This window comes from Trichomycterus rosablanca, chromosome 8 (genome assembly GCF_030014385.1).
Source record: "Trichomycterus rosablanca isolate fTriRos1 chromosome 8, fTriRos1.hap1, whole genome shotgun sequence".
Lineage (NCBI taxonomy): Eukaryota > Metazoa > Chordata > Actinopteri > Siluriformes > Trichomycteridae > Trichomycterus > Trichomycterus rosablanca.
In genome coordinates this window covers 8,457,027-8,475,425 of record NC_085995.1, presented here as the reverse complement: position 1 = coordinate 8,475,425, position 18,399 = coordinate 8,457,027, and the positions used below count along the sequence as shown (strand labels likewise).

Below are 18,399 nucleotides of genomic sequence, written 5' to 3'. Positions count from 1 at the left end.
ACACCGTTTTTTACTTACTAAGTAAAAGGCAAAAAAATTGGGGAAATGTTTTGAGATAGTAAGTCACATTTCGTAGTCAACAATCTGATGTTGAATAAGCACAGTTATTGAGATAAGTGAAACACTTTAAATCAAAGAGCTGAAAACCTAATTTCTTGGATATTGTCTACATTTTTAGATTAGCTGTTTGTACTGAGATAAAAAGAAGTCTGAAATTTAATTTATGATGTCAAATTTGTATGATTGAAACAGTTTTCTCAAAAATTAAAAATTAAAAATAATACTTTAAGATGTTGCTTACTGTCTGTATTTGTTTTGAATTCTGTATTCTTCTGAAACCCAAACATGTTAAACATAATTATACTTGTTGGCATAATTCTAAATACAATTTAGACTTAGACTAAAACTTAGACTTAGGTATTTAGTTAGAAACCTGGAACAACTGTCTTCTTGCCTTTTGTGCGTCTTGCGATACCAATTTTTTGTGTTTGTAAAAAAAAAAAAAGCTCTGTTTTAATACTTTTTGGTAAGTGCAGGTTAACAGGAGTGGAATGATTTTTTGGGTTGTGAGGTATTTAGCTATTTTGGATGTGGGTGTATATTTCATTTTGTTTTGTGTTTATATATATATATATATATATATATATATATATATATAGTATATATACAGTGAGGCCAAAAAGTATTTAGTCAGCCACTGATTGTGCAAGTTCTCCTACTTAGAAAGATGAGAGAGAGGTCTGTAATTTTCATCATAGGTACACTTCAACTATGAGAGACAAAATGAGAAAAAAAAATCCAGGAAATCACATTGTAGGATTTGTAAAGAATTTATTTGTAAATTATGGTGGAAAATAAGTATTTGGTCAATAACAAAAGTTCAACTCAATACTTTGTAACATAACCTTTGTTGGCAATGACAGAGGTCAAACGTTTCCTGTAAGTCTTCACCAGGTCTGCACACACTGTAGCTGGTATTTTGGCCCATTCCTCCATGCAGATCTCCTCTAGAGCAGTGATGTTTTGGGGCTGTCGCTGGGCAACACGGACTCCACAAATTTAGTATGGGGTTGAGGTCTGGAGACTGGCTAGGCCACTCCAGGACCTTGAAATGCTTTTTACGGAGCCACTCCTTCGTTGGCCGAGCGGTGTGTTTGGGATCATTGCCATGCTGGAAGACCCAGCCACGTTCCATCTTCAATGCTCTCACTGATGGAAGGAGGTTTTGGCTTAAAATCTCACGATACATGGCCCCGCTCATTCTTCCCTTAACACGGATCAGTCGTCCTGTCCCCTTTGCAGAAAAACAGCCCCAAAGCATGATGTTTCCACCCCCATGCTTCACAGTAGGTATGGTGTTCTTGGGTTTTTCTTATTCCTCCAAACACGACGAGTTGAGTTTTTACCAAGAAGTTCCATTTTGGTTTCATCTGACCACATGATATTCTCCCAATCCTCTTCTGGATCATCCATATGCTCTCTGGCAAACTTCAGACGGGCCTGGACATGTACTGGCTTAAGCAGGGGGACACGCCTGGCACTGCAGGATTTGAGTCCCTCTCGGCGTAGTGTGTTACTGATGGTAGCCTTTGTTACTTTGGTCCCAGCTCTCTGCAGGTCATTCATCAGGTCCCTCTGTGTAGTTCTGGGATTTTTGCTCACCGTTCTCTTGATCATTTTGACCCCACGGGATGAGATCTTGACCCCAAGGGAGATTATCAATGGTCTTGTATGTCTTCCATTTTCTTACAATTGCTCCCACAGTTGATTTATTCACACCAACCTGCTTGCTTATTGTAGATTCACTCTTCCCAGCCTGGTGCAGGTCTACAATTTTCTTCCTGGTGTCCTTCGACAGCTCTTTGGTCTTGGCCATGGTTGAGTTTGGAGTCTGACTGTTTGAGGCTGTGGACAGGTGTCTTTTATACAGATAACTAGGTCAAACAGGTGCCATTAATACAGGTAACGAGTGGAGGACAGAAGAGCTTCTTAAAGAATAAGTTACAGGTCTGTGAGAGCCAGAAATCTTGCTTGTTTGTTATTGACCAAATACTTATTTTCCACCATAATTTACAAATAAATTCTTTAAAAATCCTACAATGTTATTTCCTGGATTTTTTTTTCTCATTTTGTCTCTCATAGTTGAAGTTGTACCTATGATGAAAATTACAGACCTCTCTCATCTTTCTAAGAAGGAAAACCTGCACAATCAGTGGCTGACTAAATACTTTTTGACCCCACTGTGTATATATATATATATATATATATATATATATATATATATATATATATATATATATATATATATACTGTTTAAACACACTATATATGTTTAAACAGTCTTATCCAAACGTTTTGACACCCCTGGTTAAATTCCATGTTTTGTTAATTATCTTAGTAAAACGCTTTTTATTAAGTTTATTATTAACCCTACCTCAACATACCATCTTAAATTCCTTTCCTAACTGCATTATTTGTTTACATTACACATTCAAATGAGCAAAGACTCTCATTTAAGTGGTATAAAATCATCAAAAATCATCATTTGCAGAAATTATCTTGTGACTGTAGGATTAAAATTATAGCATTTCGAGATTAGTTTAACAATCAATCTTGTTGTGCCTCATCACACAAGGTTCATCAGTTCACATCGAACACAGTCCTGGACAATTTAGTGTCTCCAATTCACCTCACTTGCACGTCTTTGGACTGTGGGAGGAAACCGGAGCAGCCGGAGGAAACCCACGCGGACACGGGGAGAACATGCAAACTCCACACAGAAAGGACCCGGACCGCCCCACCTGGGGATCGAACCCAGGACCTTCTTGCTGTGAGGCGACAGTGCTACCCACCGAGAATTATTAAAATATTAGGAAGTAATATTTTGTTGCTTCGTTATCAAATGATACATAAAAACATTGTAGCTATCAGATAGATACAATTTCCACAGGCTCATTAAGTGGTTTTATTGTGGTGGAGACTGACTGCCGATTGTCAATGTTTGGCAGCGTCTCAATCCGCACACTACAAACTAAATAGTAAGTCAAAATAGCAACTCTGTCTGGGACTGTGAAGCAGGCTGGGTTGTGAGCACACTACATAGTAAAACACTATGCAATTTGGGACGCAACCCGAGATTTGCTCTGCCGCCAGCGGAAACGCTACCATGGTCTGTTGCAGGCAGCTTCACGCTGCTCGTTAGCGTTACCAGGCTGTAGTGTCGGAGGGCTCGCAGCGGAAAATGGCTTCGTCCTTTTGGAAAGGCGTTGTTGGTTTGGGCCTGTTGGCTCTGGCTCATGCAGCTTTCTCTGCAGCACAGCGTGAGTGTCAATTCTGAATGAATTAAAATACCGTTCAAAAGAATATAAATGGTGTTAATCTCATATGCTACTTCTTTTAATCATAGACCGGCCCGTCAGGCTAGTTCTTTAGCCGCTAGTTAGCATGCTAGGCTAGGTTGTAGTTGGACTCGGGGGAACTAAAGCAGCCGAACATTATTCAGCATCAGCCGCTTTTTTCAGACTCTTCTGCTGTCGATACTCTGATTTACTGCTTACTATCAGCATACTAGCAGTAAATACGTGGCTAGACAGTATGCTGTAACTAGCTGTCAGAGTTTCCAGCTAATGTAACACGACATAAGGTTTTCATTCATTATTGGCTCTCATACGCTGTAGCTAACTGGCTAAGCTAATGGTTGGAGGTGCTCGATAAGCTCCTGGATTTATTTGAAGGCTTTTGGGTTGTTATAAACCATATGTCGGTAGACATGGTGTTATACATTGCTTACTATTTGTAATTAAAATATACTGACTTTATTAAACAGGCATACAGTCAAGCATTACATTCATTTAAACAAAACGTTTATTTGTTGGTGGTCATTTTGATATACAGGTTTACATTGGTTACAATCTGCATTGTTCACATTCTAGTCTAAATATGTAATTTTGGCTAGGTAAATGTTCGTTTAAAAGTATCTGTCTTATAATCTGTAAAGGCAGGAATCATTATTTAGTTTTATATGAATGATCAAGACCCTATAGTATCTGATGTCTGTAACTCCAGGTCTTTTGTTAGAGGTACATTTCCGGGTCCTTTCTGTGTGGAGTTTGCATGTTCTCCCCGTGGGTTTCCTCCGGGGCTTCTGGTTTCCTCCCACAGTCCAAAGACATGCAAGTGAGGTGAATTGGAAATACAAAATTGTCCATGACTGTGTTTGACTTACAATTTGTGAACAGATGAATGTAACCAGTAACTACCTGTCCTATCATGAATGTAACCAAAGAGTGTAAAACACTTAAAATCCTAATAAATAAACATTCATTCATGAATTCATTCATCTTCAGTGACAAGGCAATTCACTTTCACATCTAGGGGCAAATAAGATCAGCGAATTGTCTTGTCTGCATGTTTTAGGAGGTGGGAGAAAGCAGAAGTTTCTATAACAAAATGAATCTTTTCTATAAATCTTTACAAGGACAGTGATGGAAAGTCACCACCGTGCTGCTGCTCTTCCACCAATCCAGTTGTCTGATTTTGATGCAACAGTGATATCAAAGCTCTAAGTTGAAGCCAATACTGACGTTATGACAGTAACCGGTTATTCTCTGCAAACTAATCCAATACAGGCGCAATTTTAGACCAGTTTGTGTCCTGTGTTTGCTTGCAACGGTACACACTTTTATAACTTAAAATACCAATGGGTATTGGGTTAGAAAATGTCAAGTATGATACAGTACTGATCTACTGTTTAATGACTCCTAATAGCTCTTATACAGGAGCGGATGCGCAGTATCAAATTGATGCATTCCTTTTTGTGTAATTGCAAAACAATTAGTCATGTATTTACAAGTATCGTGTTTCAATGCGTATTGTATGCTTTTAGAATGATATACTTGTCATTTGTATCTTCTGTGAATGAACTTTAGACACTTTTTTAAAGTAGATGTTTAAGGTAGGGATATAAATTTTGCCAAATTCGTCAGTCAACAGTTACCTGACAAGCATGTAGTGTTTTTATGCAAGAACATTTCTCATATGGGGTACTTGTGATTGCATACAGTTTGCCCAGACACACAGATCTGTAGATGAACATATTCAAATGTGTGCCAGTCAGATAATTCAAAATTGAGGACACCAGGGCACAGTCCACTTGTGCTGTACTTTGGCTAATCCTTTACCAAAAATGCTGAATGATGACAAGCATAAGACGTCTATCTAAAGACTTCATTAGGTGTGATGTCAGCACTACAGGTCTTTAGACGTTCGTTCATGCACGAGTGTTCAACTGTGCCAAATTTCAGCACAACACCTGTTTATTCTACATGCTGTTAATATATGACATCCTGTAGCTGTTGGAGAGAAATTGTAATGAGCTTTTGAAACAATAATCACCGTCACTCATTTGCTCATCTGCAGTGCTGAAGAATCCTGTTGAAGTCTTTGACTTTTGAATTCAGCTTCAACTGTATAGACATTACATTAACATTTAGTTTTTAATTTACAGATCGATCGTACATGCGACTAACAGAAAAAGAGAATGAAACTCTTCCAATAGATGTAAGTTTTACACTTAGTTGATTGATAATTATAATTTGCCTGTAATTAAAATCTGTTTCAGAGGAACATTAGAGGAGAGATTTTTAATATGATTATTTGTTTTTACAGATAGTTCTACAGACATTGTTAGCATTTGTAGTTACATGTTGTGGAATAGTCCATATCTCGGGTGAATTTAAAGACATGGATGCTTCTTCAGAGCTCAAACACAAGTAAGTCATACTCAAGTTTTGCGTGAAAATAAATCCATACCATAAATCTTTAGTCACCTGTGGTGGAATTGGTTAGCATAAATTGTTAACATAAAATCCTTTTTTATGTGTGTTTGTGTTTCAGGACATTTGACACTTTGAGAAACCACCCGTGTTTTTATCTGTTTAATCACCGAGGCAGGGTACTGTTCAGCTCATCCGAGCAAGAGGCCCCTACTGCGACTTCTCAGGCTTTGCCACCCAATCCCCTGCGATTACGCAAACTGGAAAACTTTCAATGAGACTAGCCTTGAAAGAGGGTTGCCTTGCCCGTTTTACCCACGTTTCTTTCTTTGCATCAATAAGCTCCTCAGTTGAAAAGAGCTGATTAACCAATTTTACTTTAACTCCTCTTTGTGCACATGTGAATATGCTCTACAAATCTGCAGCTTTTCCTCAACATGGTTACTACTTTGAGTACTCTGGACTGTGCCAACTCCTTATTTTTTTTCAGCTGAAACATTTGTAAATATTTGTTCATGTTTGGGAGTCTTAAACATCCATAACATACACTGTATTCTGTCAGATGGCACACAAAGGAGGGGAGTGCCATCTTTCTGTATCACAATGGGTGCAGATTCTCTCCCTTTAGTATGCCACATTTTTTGCTTTGTTTTTATGCATTCTTTTCCATGCCCTTTTTTGGAGGAGGCCACTACTATGGACCATAATTGTACATGTGTTCAGATATGTTATTTATGACTGACGGACTACAAAAAAGAGTTTGGTATGCAAATAATGTAAAGACTAGTGTAGTCACTAAAATGATGCCTGGTCAGGGAAATGAGGGGGAAAAAGAGATCTAACAACAATGCTAACAATACTGTGAATGCGCTGTGGGAAATCAGTGGTACACTTTTATTTTAAATGTTGTTGTTTTTTTGGGAAGGTGGGTGAGGGGTGGCATTTTTCATTTTGTTTGTTATGATGCATCTGATTTTTTTTTTTTTTTTTGAAAATAAAATCAAAGATTTTATTGATGAACAATCATTTATTCAGTCATACTTTTCTACTACTGTTTGATTACCTGGTCCAAAGCATCTTAACACCTCTTCTAACTAAGAAATGCTTTTTTAGCCATAACTGTTGTTAACAAAAGCATAAAAAGACAGGAACCATGCAATCTTCATGAAATCCACCAACTGTACTGCCGAAATGTCTATGGTGTTAACTTTTCTCAGAAGTCTTAAATAGTTGTTCACAACATATATCAATTTTGACCTATATCTAGTCATCCAAGTTGGTCGAGAATCTCAAGTTTAAGATCATAACACTTAATATCAATGTTCATTTTAAAACACTAAATTTTTGCCTTGGCAGTGTGACTGAGTCTAAGTTAGGCTTAACAGACAAATCTTCCTAGTTAAAGCATTATGAAAGGGTTGAGCATGTATTTAAGATCTTTTTAAATTGCACTATTCATTTTTCCAACACATCATGCTACCACCACCAAACTTTATTATGGTTATGGTGCTACCTTTGTACTCTGCCTTGTTAAATTAAACCACACGTTACATAAAATTCAAGTTCCACTTTAGTCTCGTCAGACCCACTAGACTTGCCACTTTGTCTCATTGGCAATACAGACATGGTAACAAATTGCTTCATTCCTGCAATTCTTTTAAAAGGGCCCTTTTGGAAAAGCATGGCCCATCTCATAATGAGACGGGGTACGACTGTCATGAGACTGTGGCAGGTGAAAAGAAGCAGCTGACAACTGCATGCAATAATCACAGCTTTCCTCAGTCATGGTGGGTGTGCGGTGGCAGAGAAAGTTGCAATCAGAGACTTGGAAATGATTACATTGGGAGGAAATGAGGCAAAACAGCATAAATGAAATTCATGTAAAATGCGAATTCAAATGATGCGTTCTCAGTAATTAGTCTCTAACGTGGAATAATTAATGAGTGAATTAGTAGTAAATCAGTGTTTTAAGGACAAACTAAATTGTATTCACACAGTATGTGAAATTGTGTGCAAATGTCTTGTGAAAGGCAACAACCTTCATAATTGTAGTGTGAAACCGATCGGTGCAAAATGCCAAAGCAAGTGAGGGTATCCCAGTTTACCAGGGCTTTGAGTGTACAGGGGGCTTACCTGATTGTAGGCCAGAATTTGGTTTCGCTCCTCTTAAGGCAAACGAGAATAAACTGAAAACATAACGTTTTTTTGTTTGTTTTATTTTCATTGTTTTTCATAAAAAAATCATAAAACTTTTTCCTTTTATATATATTTATAATAACAAAGTTAAAAAAATGTTTTGTACAATTCTTAAAATATTCTTATGTTCTGGTAAGAATACCATCCAAAAATAATCTATATTATTTATGAACGTCAAAAAGTCATATACATCTTTTTTGAAAAATAAACAAAAGGAACAACCTTGTGGTCACTAAGGTAGCTTTAGCATGTGAAAAGAGTCCGGCGAAAGCAAAGCACACACTTGGTAAGGAACAGGTGACGTTGAGTGGGTTGTAGAGCTTCTAAACAATGTTTCTTATTCAGTCTGAATAAAAGTGGCATCATGAAGCCAGCTGCCGAATCCATGTACAACAGCTGTCTTGACGTTCATTGGATCCTATTGCTTAAAGATGTTGCATTATGCGAGACGATCTGAAGAGTCCGAAGGTAAAAGCTCGCATTATTTTACCGGTCCTGTTGCGTCACTTTTCTTTGCATGTTACAATTAACAGAGACAAATCAGGTACAGGAATCCTATACCGGCTTCCACATCATATGTGGACATTTTATCAAAAAAGGTTGATTGCAACCTGTAAGTGCATTGGATTTTAAAGTGTGTAGAAAGACTGAGCTCAGTGTCCTGTTAATATCAGGATTATTGCTCCTACGTGGTCTCGAATTGGAAAATATAACTTCGGCACCCTTGGACTGTTTTGAAACCTTATGAGCCTCGTACAGTCAGGGCCAGCTTATAAAAATGTCTTTGTGATAAATTAGTTCAATCTTATGCTAAACATATATGAGAAATATATGAGAGAAACTTTGATTAAAGCAAATAAAAACACCACTTATGAGGTGTTTACTGTAAGGTTCACTGGAGTGTTTAGAAACGACAAAGGCCAAATGAAATGAGAAATACTTGTATAAGTCTTTATAAATAAATGGATATAAAAATGTCCATATCCACTGTTAGGGACGTATTTAGGTATAAATCATCCAAACTGTAATGATCCAGGCTGGAAGAAAATCCTTTTCCTCCCTTGCACAGTGAGGATTTTTAAAGAGAAATTTCATGGATCACTTTTCAAGGAAACTTGCCATTTCAAAGGTATTAAACGGCAGGTTAAAGCCAACAAATAATTTGCAAAGCATGTTAGAAGAAAGGCTTTTCTTTCATTTTACCCCAAATGTAAGATCCTGGAGCTCATTTGGAAATTTGGAACCAGGTTTTTGCCTCATATGAGACAAAAAGAGAACTTTAGATGGGTTTGGTGTAAAAGGAAGGGTGTTTATACAGAACGGAACATGATCCCCACTGTGATGTTTTGGGACTGTTGGTTTTCTTTACACTTCTCTCATCTTCTTACTGTAAGATTGAGCTTATTAACCATAAAGACATTTTTTGTCCACCTTTACCAAGAGTGCTTGTCGTTCTGGAGCTCACCATTCAAATGTACCCACCACGTTGCCCTGACGCCTAGGTCAAATATCAGAGGATATACATCTACCGTCAGACAATTGCTTTGCATAACCTCTCTCTTCAACTAGTACACATTGGGCAAGGCTTTCCTTTGTTGAAGATTATATTCATGTATTTATGACTGTCTGGGGTCCTCCGTTGACCAGTGACGATGGTGTCATACAGCACCTCTATACCTCTATTTCTGTGGAAGGACTTCCGAACACACGATGACTTCAGTAACTCGGTATCACACGAGAATGGAGTGGAGTTCCGCTCTTTCATTCCTCTTCCCTTCTACTTTTTTTGTCTTATCGGTCTTTCTGACAGATCCTGAAACAGTATAGCCTTTACCGGGCGCGCTTAAGCGCCTGGCTCGGCCACCTCTCTGTGTGTACACACTCTCTGTTGCTAGAGAGATAGGAAGGTTCACTATCTGCCGTGGATGTTGTTAACTTGGGCTGGCATCGCTTGTCCGTCCTCGATCTCCTCTAAAGCAGTTTCCAACTGCTGGATCAGCACACGCTTCTTAAACCTGAGAAACAGATAAAGATGAAGTTGGTACCTCATTTATAGAGCATTAATTCATTTGTTTTCAAGTTCTACCAATGATTTATCCTGATCAGGGTAGCGATGGGTCTGGCTTTCATGAAAACACTGGGTGCAAAGCAGTGACACATCAGTCCTGTTGTTCATCCTGGACAGGACATCAGGCCTCGAAATAGCTCTAAAATAGCTCTGTTCTCCAGATGTACACCAACAACGAGCACTAACAGGGTATGTGTTCCTAATAAAGTGGGTTAAAATAAAGTTAGTGGGTTTAAACAATATTTTCCTGATAGACCACTTACAATTACATTTTCTGCATTTAGCAGACGCCTTTATCCAACGTGACTTACGGTACTGTGACAGTTTACAGTCTGAGCAATTGAGAGTTAAGGGTCTTGCTCAAGGGCCCAACAGCAGCAACCTGGCAGTGGTGGGGCTTGAACCAGCGACCTTCTGATTTCTAGTCCAGTACCTTAACCGCTAGGCTACAACTGCCCTACATTACCATGCCAATCTCATTACCATATTAGCGTCACTGCAGCAGTGAGAATGGTCTCCCCCTCTAAAACTTGGTCAATTGATTAATGGGTACGGAAGAAGATTTTGCCTTTCCAGACCCCATTCCAGAAATGTAATGTAATTTAATTCAGTTACTGAAGTTTTTGTAACAAAAAAATGGGACTGGCAGCTGGAAATTATGCCAGCCTACTACTGCTTGAATCCCCAGCAGTGCTATCAGGTGGTTGGGCGTCTACATACAGGCATGATTGGGTATGACAGTGGGGGTGTTTTATGGGTGGACAAGGCCCTGCGATGGATTGCTGTCCTGTCCAGAGTGTGTTGCTGCATTGCCCCCGGTGATTTCGAGGAAACCAGACCCACCGCGACCCTAACCATGATAAAGTGATGGTTTATTTATTTACTTATTTATTAGGATTAACATCATGTTTTACACTTTGGTTACAATCTTGACAGAACAGGTAATTACTGGTTACCCAAGATTCATCAGTTCAAGTTTAATATCAAACACAGTCATGGACAATTTTGTGCCTCCGATTCACCTCACTTTAACGTCTTTGGACTGTGGGAGGAAACCGGAGCTCCCGAAGGAAACCCATGCAGACATGAGAACATGCAGACTCCACACAGAAAGGACCCGGACCGCCCCACCTGGGGATCGAACCCAGGACCTTCTTGCTGTGAGGCAACCCACTGAGCCACCGTGCCGCCCAATGAAAAGGTGGTAAAAGATGAAAATGAATGAATGAATGATTCATTTAAAGATCCTGTTGAGTCAATACCACCCACCTGGCTGCTTCTTTGATGGCATGATGAATAAAGTACCTCTGCACTGCCGCCGGTCCTTTCACCTCCTCTAGCAGCCTAAATATGCCATCATAATCTACCAAGAGAAAACGTTAGATGTTATTTGAAGACAAAAAACAACCAGATGTTTAAACATAAGCATTGGGACACTCACTGCGTCCAGGCTTTCGGATAGCTTTCATGATCTGCATGCGCAGCTCGGCGTTGCTTCCCTCTACAGGAACCATAATGATTGTGGCTTGTGTAGAAGAGTCTTCCTCAGCCCCCTCATTCACCCCTTCTTGATTTGGAGGACTTAAATTCTCACAGTTCTGCTGTACTTCCGAGGGTCTGTCATCCACACTCTCGTCTTTCAGTCTGTTCTCCGACATCACCCTGTCCTCTCCTCCGTCAGTAACTTTCATTCCCTCTTTTTCTTCCAAACAGTGTACTACAGTTCCTACACCAACTCCATCCAGTCCTCCAGACCAGCTCTCTCCAGATTCTCCACCCAGCACTCCCTCACCATTGCTTTCTGTAACAACCGTGCTGTTCCCTTCTGCTCCTGTAGGTGGAGAAACCCAAAGCAAATGTTATTTGATCACTGCTTGCTGTGATTGTAAACATGTGGTTTAATAACAGTAAAAAAGTTAGATTGAAATTATTTTGACATATTCCACATGAGGCGCTAGCCCACCACCTTCCACTTTCCAGGCTGAAATGCTGTTCAAACTGATTTTTCAGTTCTGCAAAGGTGTCACTTTCCAGTTTCAATTTGCTCTGAAATGTGTCTTAGCACTATAATGGACACAGCATGGCCACTCCCTCGAGTGCTTATTATAGTTTTAGGATTTACAGGCTTTAGCAGATGCTTTTATCCAGTGACATACTGTACATTTCTAATAGAATACGATGCAAACCATTGGGGGTTTGGGTCTTGCTCTTGAACCAGCAACCTTCTGGTTAACAGTTTAGTACCTTAACTGAGTTATTACTGTCCTTTGCATTCAAACATGGGTGCAAACATACACATACATCTATCATAAGAAGACATAAGCAAATTCGCTGGAATTTGTGTTAATATTTGTGTAAAACATTGATTACCAACCAATTCAAAGAATGTGAAATATATGAGGGTTCTTCAAAAAGTTTCCACACTCTTTAACTCTATTTATTAAGAATTTCAAAAACAAATAACATCACTTTTCTACAGTCACCCTCCGATGCATTTTTCTCAGCGTCGCACCAACTTTTTAATGCCATCAGCAAAAAAAATGTTTTTGGTTGAGCGTGTAGCCACTGATGCACCGCTGCTTTCACATCATCACAAGAAAATCTTCTTCCCCTTAAAGCTTCTTTGAGTGTCCAAAAAGGCGCTAAATCCGGACTCTCAGAAACCGTTTCCACCGTTTCCAACCAAAATATAAAAGTGTGGAAACTTATGGAAGATCCCTCGTATATTTCTAAATAAATTGTAAATACTTAAAATACTGCCAAATGAAAAGGCAAATTAGGTTTAGTGAAACATTAAACGTTGAGCCTTGAATCTGATGATCGCTTAGGTCTGTGATGCTTACCTTTGTGCAGAGGTATGGGCTTAATCAGGCCATGCTGGCCCTGTGCCACCGCAGACCCTTTGGCCACCACATGGTTGGTAATGATAGGTGGAGTTTGGGGCCGGCGCAGTAGAGGCGACATGCTCCGCCGCCTCTTCGGCGCCGCACCGGAGTTAGACTCCACTGGGTTTCCTCTTTTCTTGTTTTGGGGACCTGTGACAAACTCGTCTGCTTCGTCAATCATCATACCCTGTGATAATGGTGAGGAAAATGTTTAGAGTTTCTGTTTAGATGTTTCTATGGTAAATACAAGACAACATGCTTATTAAACTATCAAGTGTACACTTGATACACAAACATTACTTCACTGAAGACTTTTTTAAATAGGTTGCCATAGCAAACATGTAAAATCCAGCCAAAAGAATAAGAGCTACTTAACTACTGAGTGCCTGTGCATTGTACTAGGTGTAACAGATACTTAAGATTAAGGGTGTGTTCAAAAAGCACCTTTTTGTCCTGTTTGAAGGGGTTGCCAAATGTGTGCAGACGTTTTGGCTGGTCAGGGTCAATTTCACGTAAGGGGGATGGCATCATCTTCAAATATTCCTGATAGTTTCCCATCTGACCCACTGGAATACTGTGCAAGTAGTCTAGAAAAACACATGTATATCATTAAAGCAATGTCAGGTTAACACAGTGAATAAATTAATGAACACACACACAATTCTGTGTCACTCAGGGTAATTTTTAGTAGGTTCAGTTGGCCTGACTGCATGTCTGGAAACCGGAGCACCTGAAGAAAACCCACATAAACGGGGAGAACATGAAACTCCACACAGAAAGGACCCTGGCTGCCCGACTGGGGAATCAAACCCAGGTCCTTCTTGCTGTGAGGTGACAGCGCCACCCACTTTGCCACCATGCCACCCAATTAAATTTACATTCGTCGGAACAAATCTCAGCTCTGCTACCAGCAGGCTGGGTGCCTACGCGAACAATGATTGACTCGTTCGAAAGGAGGGTGCCGGAGGCGATTCCTTATAACTGATGCAATTACAACCTCTGCTGGCTGCACAAAGATGGGGGACAATGAGGATCAGGGTGTGTCTCTCTGTACATAAAGATGATCTACATATTAACGCGCCTTGTGCAGGTGACAAGATGCATTCGGCTACTGCACACGTGTCAGAGGGAGCGTGTGTTAGTCATGGCTCTCCTCAGTCAGGAGTGGAGGTCGGGGGGGGGGTGTTAAATATTTGTGATCACCTTCGTCTTGGCTCCTGATGAGCTTTTGTGTAGTTCTCAAAAGATTCGAGCGCATTCTCGTTAACTGGTCCAAAAGATTTCGCCGGGGGATATCGTACGCGTTTCTATATCCCTGCGGCTTTACATCCTGCAAATGAAATACAAATTGAGATTATTATAAAAGGTAATAACTTCTTTTTCCATTATCAACTGTCAGCTGCACATAAATGAAAAATGTATAATTATTATATGGTAAACTATAAACCCACAGTGCTGCTTACTCAGCAAAACAAATGTTTATCACGGAAATGAAAATTAGAAAGCAAATTGCAAACAAATTGGTTACCGGGTGCATGTTTATGTACGATTATGTATGATTATGAGCTGGATCATCCCAGCCGCTACAGGCCGTACCTTATTGAGAAGTGCGATCTGAAATCCAGCGAACTCTTTGAAGTTGATGTCGTTGAGGCGGAGGGGCACCTCACCCGTGATGCCCTGCAGCAGCTGTTTGAAGTCGCGTCGGTGAGCTAGAGACAAAGTGCTTGAGTGATTCTTTACCTTGATGCCCGTTTCCTGTGGGGGCTTTTTACCTACAGACACAATCATCCGATCCGACTCGATCTTCGCCTAAAAGAGCAAATATTTGTAGTTTATTCGTGTTATTTAGTCACACAGCTATAATCAGTATATATTTATATTCACAGTAAAGGTTATTGACTCTTTTTAACACATTTTATTTTCTACATTTATTAGAAAGTATTTATCCTCCAGACTACAATACTGCCTGACATTTAAATAAAGCTTAAACTAGAGTGCCAGCACACCACTCAGCAGAGCCACCGACCTGGCTGGGCATCCACACAAACACAGTAAGTTTGGACTTACTTTGCCCCTGTGTTGCAGGCATTTATTAAAATGTCCCAACTTTTCTAGAAATAGGGTTTTAGCTCATAAATAATTATTTCATTTCATTATATAATTTTTTTTTGCAATTTCCCCCCAATTTTCTCCCTATTCTAGTTGTATCCAATCACTCTGATTTCATTATGCTTCCCCTCTACCAAGACTACCCTCCTCTGCCGACTGAGGAGTGCCGCAACTGACACACGCCCCCTCCGACATGTGTGCAGTACCGACTGCATTTTTTCACCTGCTTTTGTGTACGGAGAGCAACACCCTGATCAGCGCATTACTCCTTGACTCTGTGCAGGCGCCATCAATTAACCAGCAGAGATCATAACTGCATCAGTTATGATGAGTCCCTGGTCCGGCTTCCCACCCTGTATGAACAACAGCCAATCGTTGTTCATGTAGGAGCTCATTTTAGCCACAGAAGCTCTGGTGTGCTAGCGTGTTTTACCGCTGCGCCACCTGAGCGCCCCTCATTATATAAATCTAATGCATTTTAATTGAACACTGTCAACATTTCCATATTAATTCAAAGATATTTTTGACAAGGATTTACATAAGAGTTATATTGTTGTTTTGCTACACACAATAATCCCATGTTGCATAAGTGGCTTTTAGGTATGCTCTCAGCTAGATATGTAAAAACCAATTGTTCAAAACAATTGTTAATACTATGATGATAAGAAAGCTGACCTGCTGGCTGAGTTTCTTCAGGTAGGAAATAACGCTGTAGCTGAGGCCACAGTCCATGTTATCAGAAATGAGATTTGGAGCTCCCATCATCCTAAGTGCCTTCTTTAGGGGCTGTAGGCAGGCAGCCAGACACAGAGAGATGAGTAAGAAAAATGATCGAGCAAGAGAAAACGAGGTCATTTTCATCAGGGAACAGAAACTACAGTACCATGTCTCTATAGATAGTGAGGTTTATACACAAACACACACACACACACACAAAGGAACAGTGCTAACAGGGGTCACATGACCATAAAAAGATTGGCAAGAGTTTAAACAAGCCAACGTTACAGATTATAGATCTGTATTATAAACAAACACTACTGAAACAGAACAACATGGTTTGAACAGCCCTGAGTGAATGTGCAGATCTTACCAGCAGAAAGTAAGGAGGCATGGATTTCAAGTACAACTCGAAGGACTGCCGCCACTTGAGGTTTGGCTTCAGTTTGTGCACTTTAAATAAGTCATCTGTTCAGACAAGAACACAGCAACAAACGTTTAATATTTAAAACAATATTGTAAGACAAAGTACAAGTTTAATTGATATAGTTCATAGAGTATGGTCTATTTCCAAACCCAATTTGTAAAAGTTAAATCTGTGATTTGTTTATTCTCTTGAACCTAAAATTAAACTGACAAAGACAAAGAACTGATTACCAGTGTTTTCACAGACCAGTATTTTGGAAATCTAAAATTTGATGTCTGTAAATTTGACCCCCCCCCTCCAAACCACTCTAAAAGGCAAATTTACACACATAATCATAAGAAAATTTCAAATTAAAAAGTACTTTGGCATTTTACGAACAATAATGAGAGGGACTAGTTACCAGATGCATCTAGTAAAGCATTTAGATAAGATAAAGCAATCTATATATACAATACACTGATCAGCCATAACATTAAAACCACCTCCTTGTTTCTACACTCACTGTCCATTTTATCAGCTCCACTTACTATATAGAAGCACTTTGTAGTTCTACAATTACTGACTGTAGTCCATCTGTTTCTCTGTATGCTTTGTTAGCCCCCTTTTATGCTGTTCTTTAATGGTCAGGACTCTCCCAGGGCCACTACAGAGTAGGTATTATTTAGGTGGTGGATCATTCTCAGCACTGCGATGACACTGACATGGTGGTGGTGTGTTAGTGTGTGTTGTGCTGGTATGAGTGGATAAGACACAGCAGCGCTGATGGAGTTTTGAAACACCTCACTGTCACTGCTGGACTAAGAATAGTCCACCAACCAAAAATATCCAGCCAACAGTGCCCCGTGGGCAGCGTCCTGTGACCACTGATGAAGGTCTAGAAGATGACCAACTCAAACAGCAGCAATAGATGAGCGATCGTCTCTGACTTTACATCTACAAGGTGAACCAACTAGGTAGGAGTGTCTAATAGAGTGGACAGCGAGTGGACACAATATTTAAAAACTCCAGCAGCGCTGCTGTGTCTGATCCACTCATACCAGCACAACACACACTAACACACCACCACCATGTCAGTGTCACTTTAGGGCTGAGAATGATCCACCACCTAAATAATACCTGCTCTGTGGTGGTCCTGTGGGGGTCCTGACCATTGAAGAACAGGGTGAAAGCAGGTTAAAAATGTATGTAGAGAAACAGATGGATTACAGTCAGTAATTGTAGAACTACAAAGTGCTTCTATATGGTAAGTGGAGCTGATAAAATGGACAGTGAGTGTAGAAACAAGGAGGTGGTTTTAATGTTATGGCTGATCAGTGTATATATAAATACATACACACAAACAAATATAGATATAGATACATTAATATATATGTTCAATTATTGGCAATTTAATGAGCTACACCTACCATATAGATACTCCACTCCCATGAGACAAAACATAAATATTGTTTATGCAATAGGTCTTGCCCTGCTATCTGAACGTCAGAACAACAATCAAGACTGATTACTCCATGGAACAGTACATCTTCAGCTGTGTAGCCTCAGATTCCTGTGCTAGTCTGACAGAAGTAAAAAGTGGACTTGGACCTGGACTTCAGCTTTACATACCTCAATAACCCCTTTGGCACATTTAATCCCATTTTAATTTCCAACATAAACATGAACTGAAACTCTTAACCTGTGTCTGTATGATTTCATGCACTGTGTTGCTGTGACAGGTCAGTGTTATGCAAAGGTTTGGGTATCCGCGATAGCACTTACCGAGAAGTGGTAAGAGGACGGGGTAGTTATAAGGCATGACGAAGAGGTTGACGCAGGTGAGAGTGGTGCTGGCTTTCAGGTAGCCGAAGGGCTGAGCTGCTTCACTGTGCTTGCCACTGCAGTTCACAAATACCTGGATGGCAGGGAAAGGGGGTTAGCAAGAATACCTCTTTTAAGCACAACTCCCTCGGCTCCCCTCAAAGAAAAAGATATGAGCTGGAAATAATTCTCAAATAATTACATTTTATCTCAAATGTTGCAAAATGTCTGTGTGGCAATCATGGAGTCAGGAAGAAAGACCAAAAGTAGATTAACATGCTGTATTAACCTATATCTATGTATTCTTAGTAAAATATACATTCTGTTGTTCTGGATACATTCTTTGTAAAATCTGCCTCTATAATGGCCTCTCTCTCGAAGTTCCCCCTCCTACAACATTTCTTTGGAATATATACTGTA

At 39.8% G+C, this 18,399-nt stretch overlaps 2 protein-coding genes across 2 annotated transcripts in view; one reads left to right on the top strand and one right to left on the bottom strand.

Annotated features, from left to right (window-relative positions):
• Nucleotides 1-3,119: 3,119 nt before the first annotated feature.
• Nucleotides 3,120-6,804, top strand: mmgt1 (membrane magnesium transporter 1). The gene is made up of 4 exons (XM_062999810.1): nucleotides 3,120-3,320; nucleotides 5,507-5,559; nucleotides 5,668-5,771; nucleotides 5,896-6,804. The coding sequence occupies exons 1-4, from the start codon at nucleotides 3,242-3,244 to the stop codon at nucleotides 6,050-6,052; spliced, it is 393 nt and encodes a 130-aa protein (XP_062855880.1). The 5' UTR covers nucleotides 3,120-3,241; the 3' UTR covers nucleotides 6,053-6,804.
• A 1,165-nt stretch (nucleotides 6,805-7,969) lies between these two features.
• ints6l (integrator complex subunit 6 like) overlaps nucleotides 7,970-18,399 on the bottom strand; it is a 34,486-nt gene continuing 24,056 nt past the window's right edge. Inside the window, exons 9-18 of the mRNA XM_063000454.1 lie at nucleotides 17,941-18,073; nucleotides 16,126-16,220; nucleotides 15,711-15,821; nucleotides 14,520-14,735; nucleotides 14,127-14,253; nucleotides 13,368-13,510; nucleotides 12,882-13,110; nucleotides 11,480-11,869; nucleotides 11,308-11,401; nucleotides 7,970-9,985 (exon numbers count right to left, since the gene is read on the bottom strand). Coding sequence (XP_062856524.1) covers nucleotides 9,883-9,985; nucleotides 11,308-11,401; nucleotides 11,480-11,869; nucleotides 12,882-13,110; nucleotides 13,368-13,510; nucleotides 14,127-14,253; nucleotides 14,520-14,735; nucleotides 15,711-15,821; nucleotides 16,126-16,220; nucleotides 17,941-18,073 — 1,641 coding nt within the window. The 3' untranslated portion in view covers nucleotides 7,970-9,882. The remainder of the gene's footprint in view (nucleotides 9,986-11,307; nucleotides 11,402-11,479; nucleotides 11,870-12,881; nucleotides 13,111-13,367; nucleotides 13,511-14,126; nucleotides 14,254-14,519; nucleotides 14,736-15,710; nucleotides 15,822-16,125; nucleotides 16,221-17,940; nucleotides 18,074-18,399) is intronic.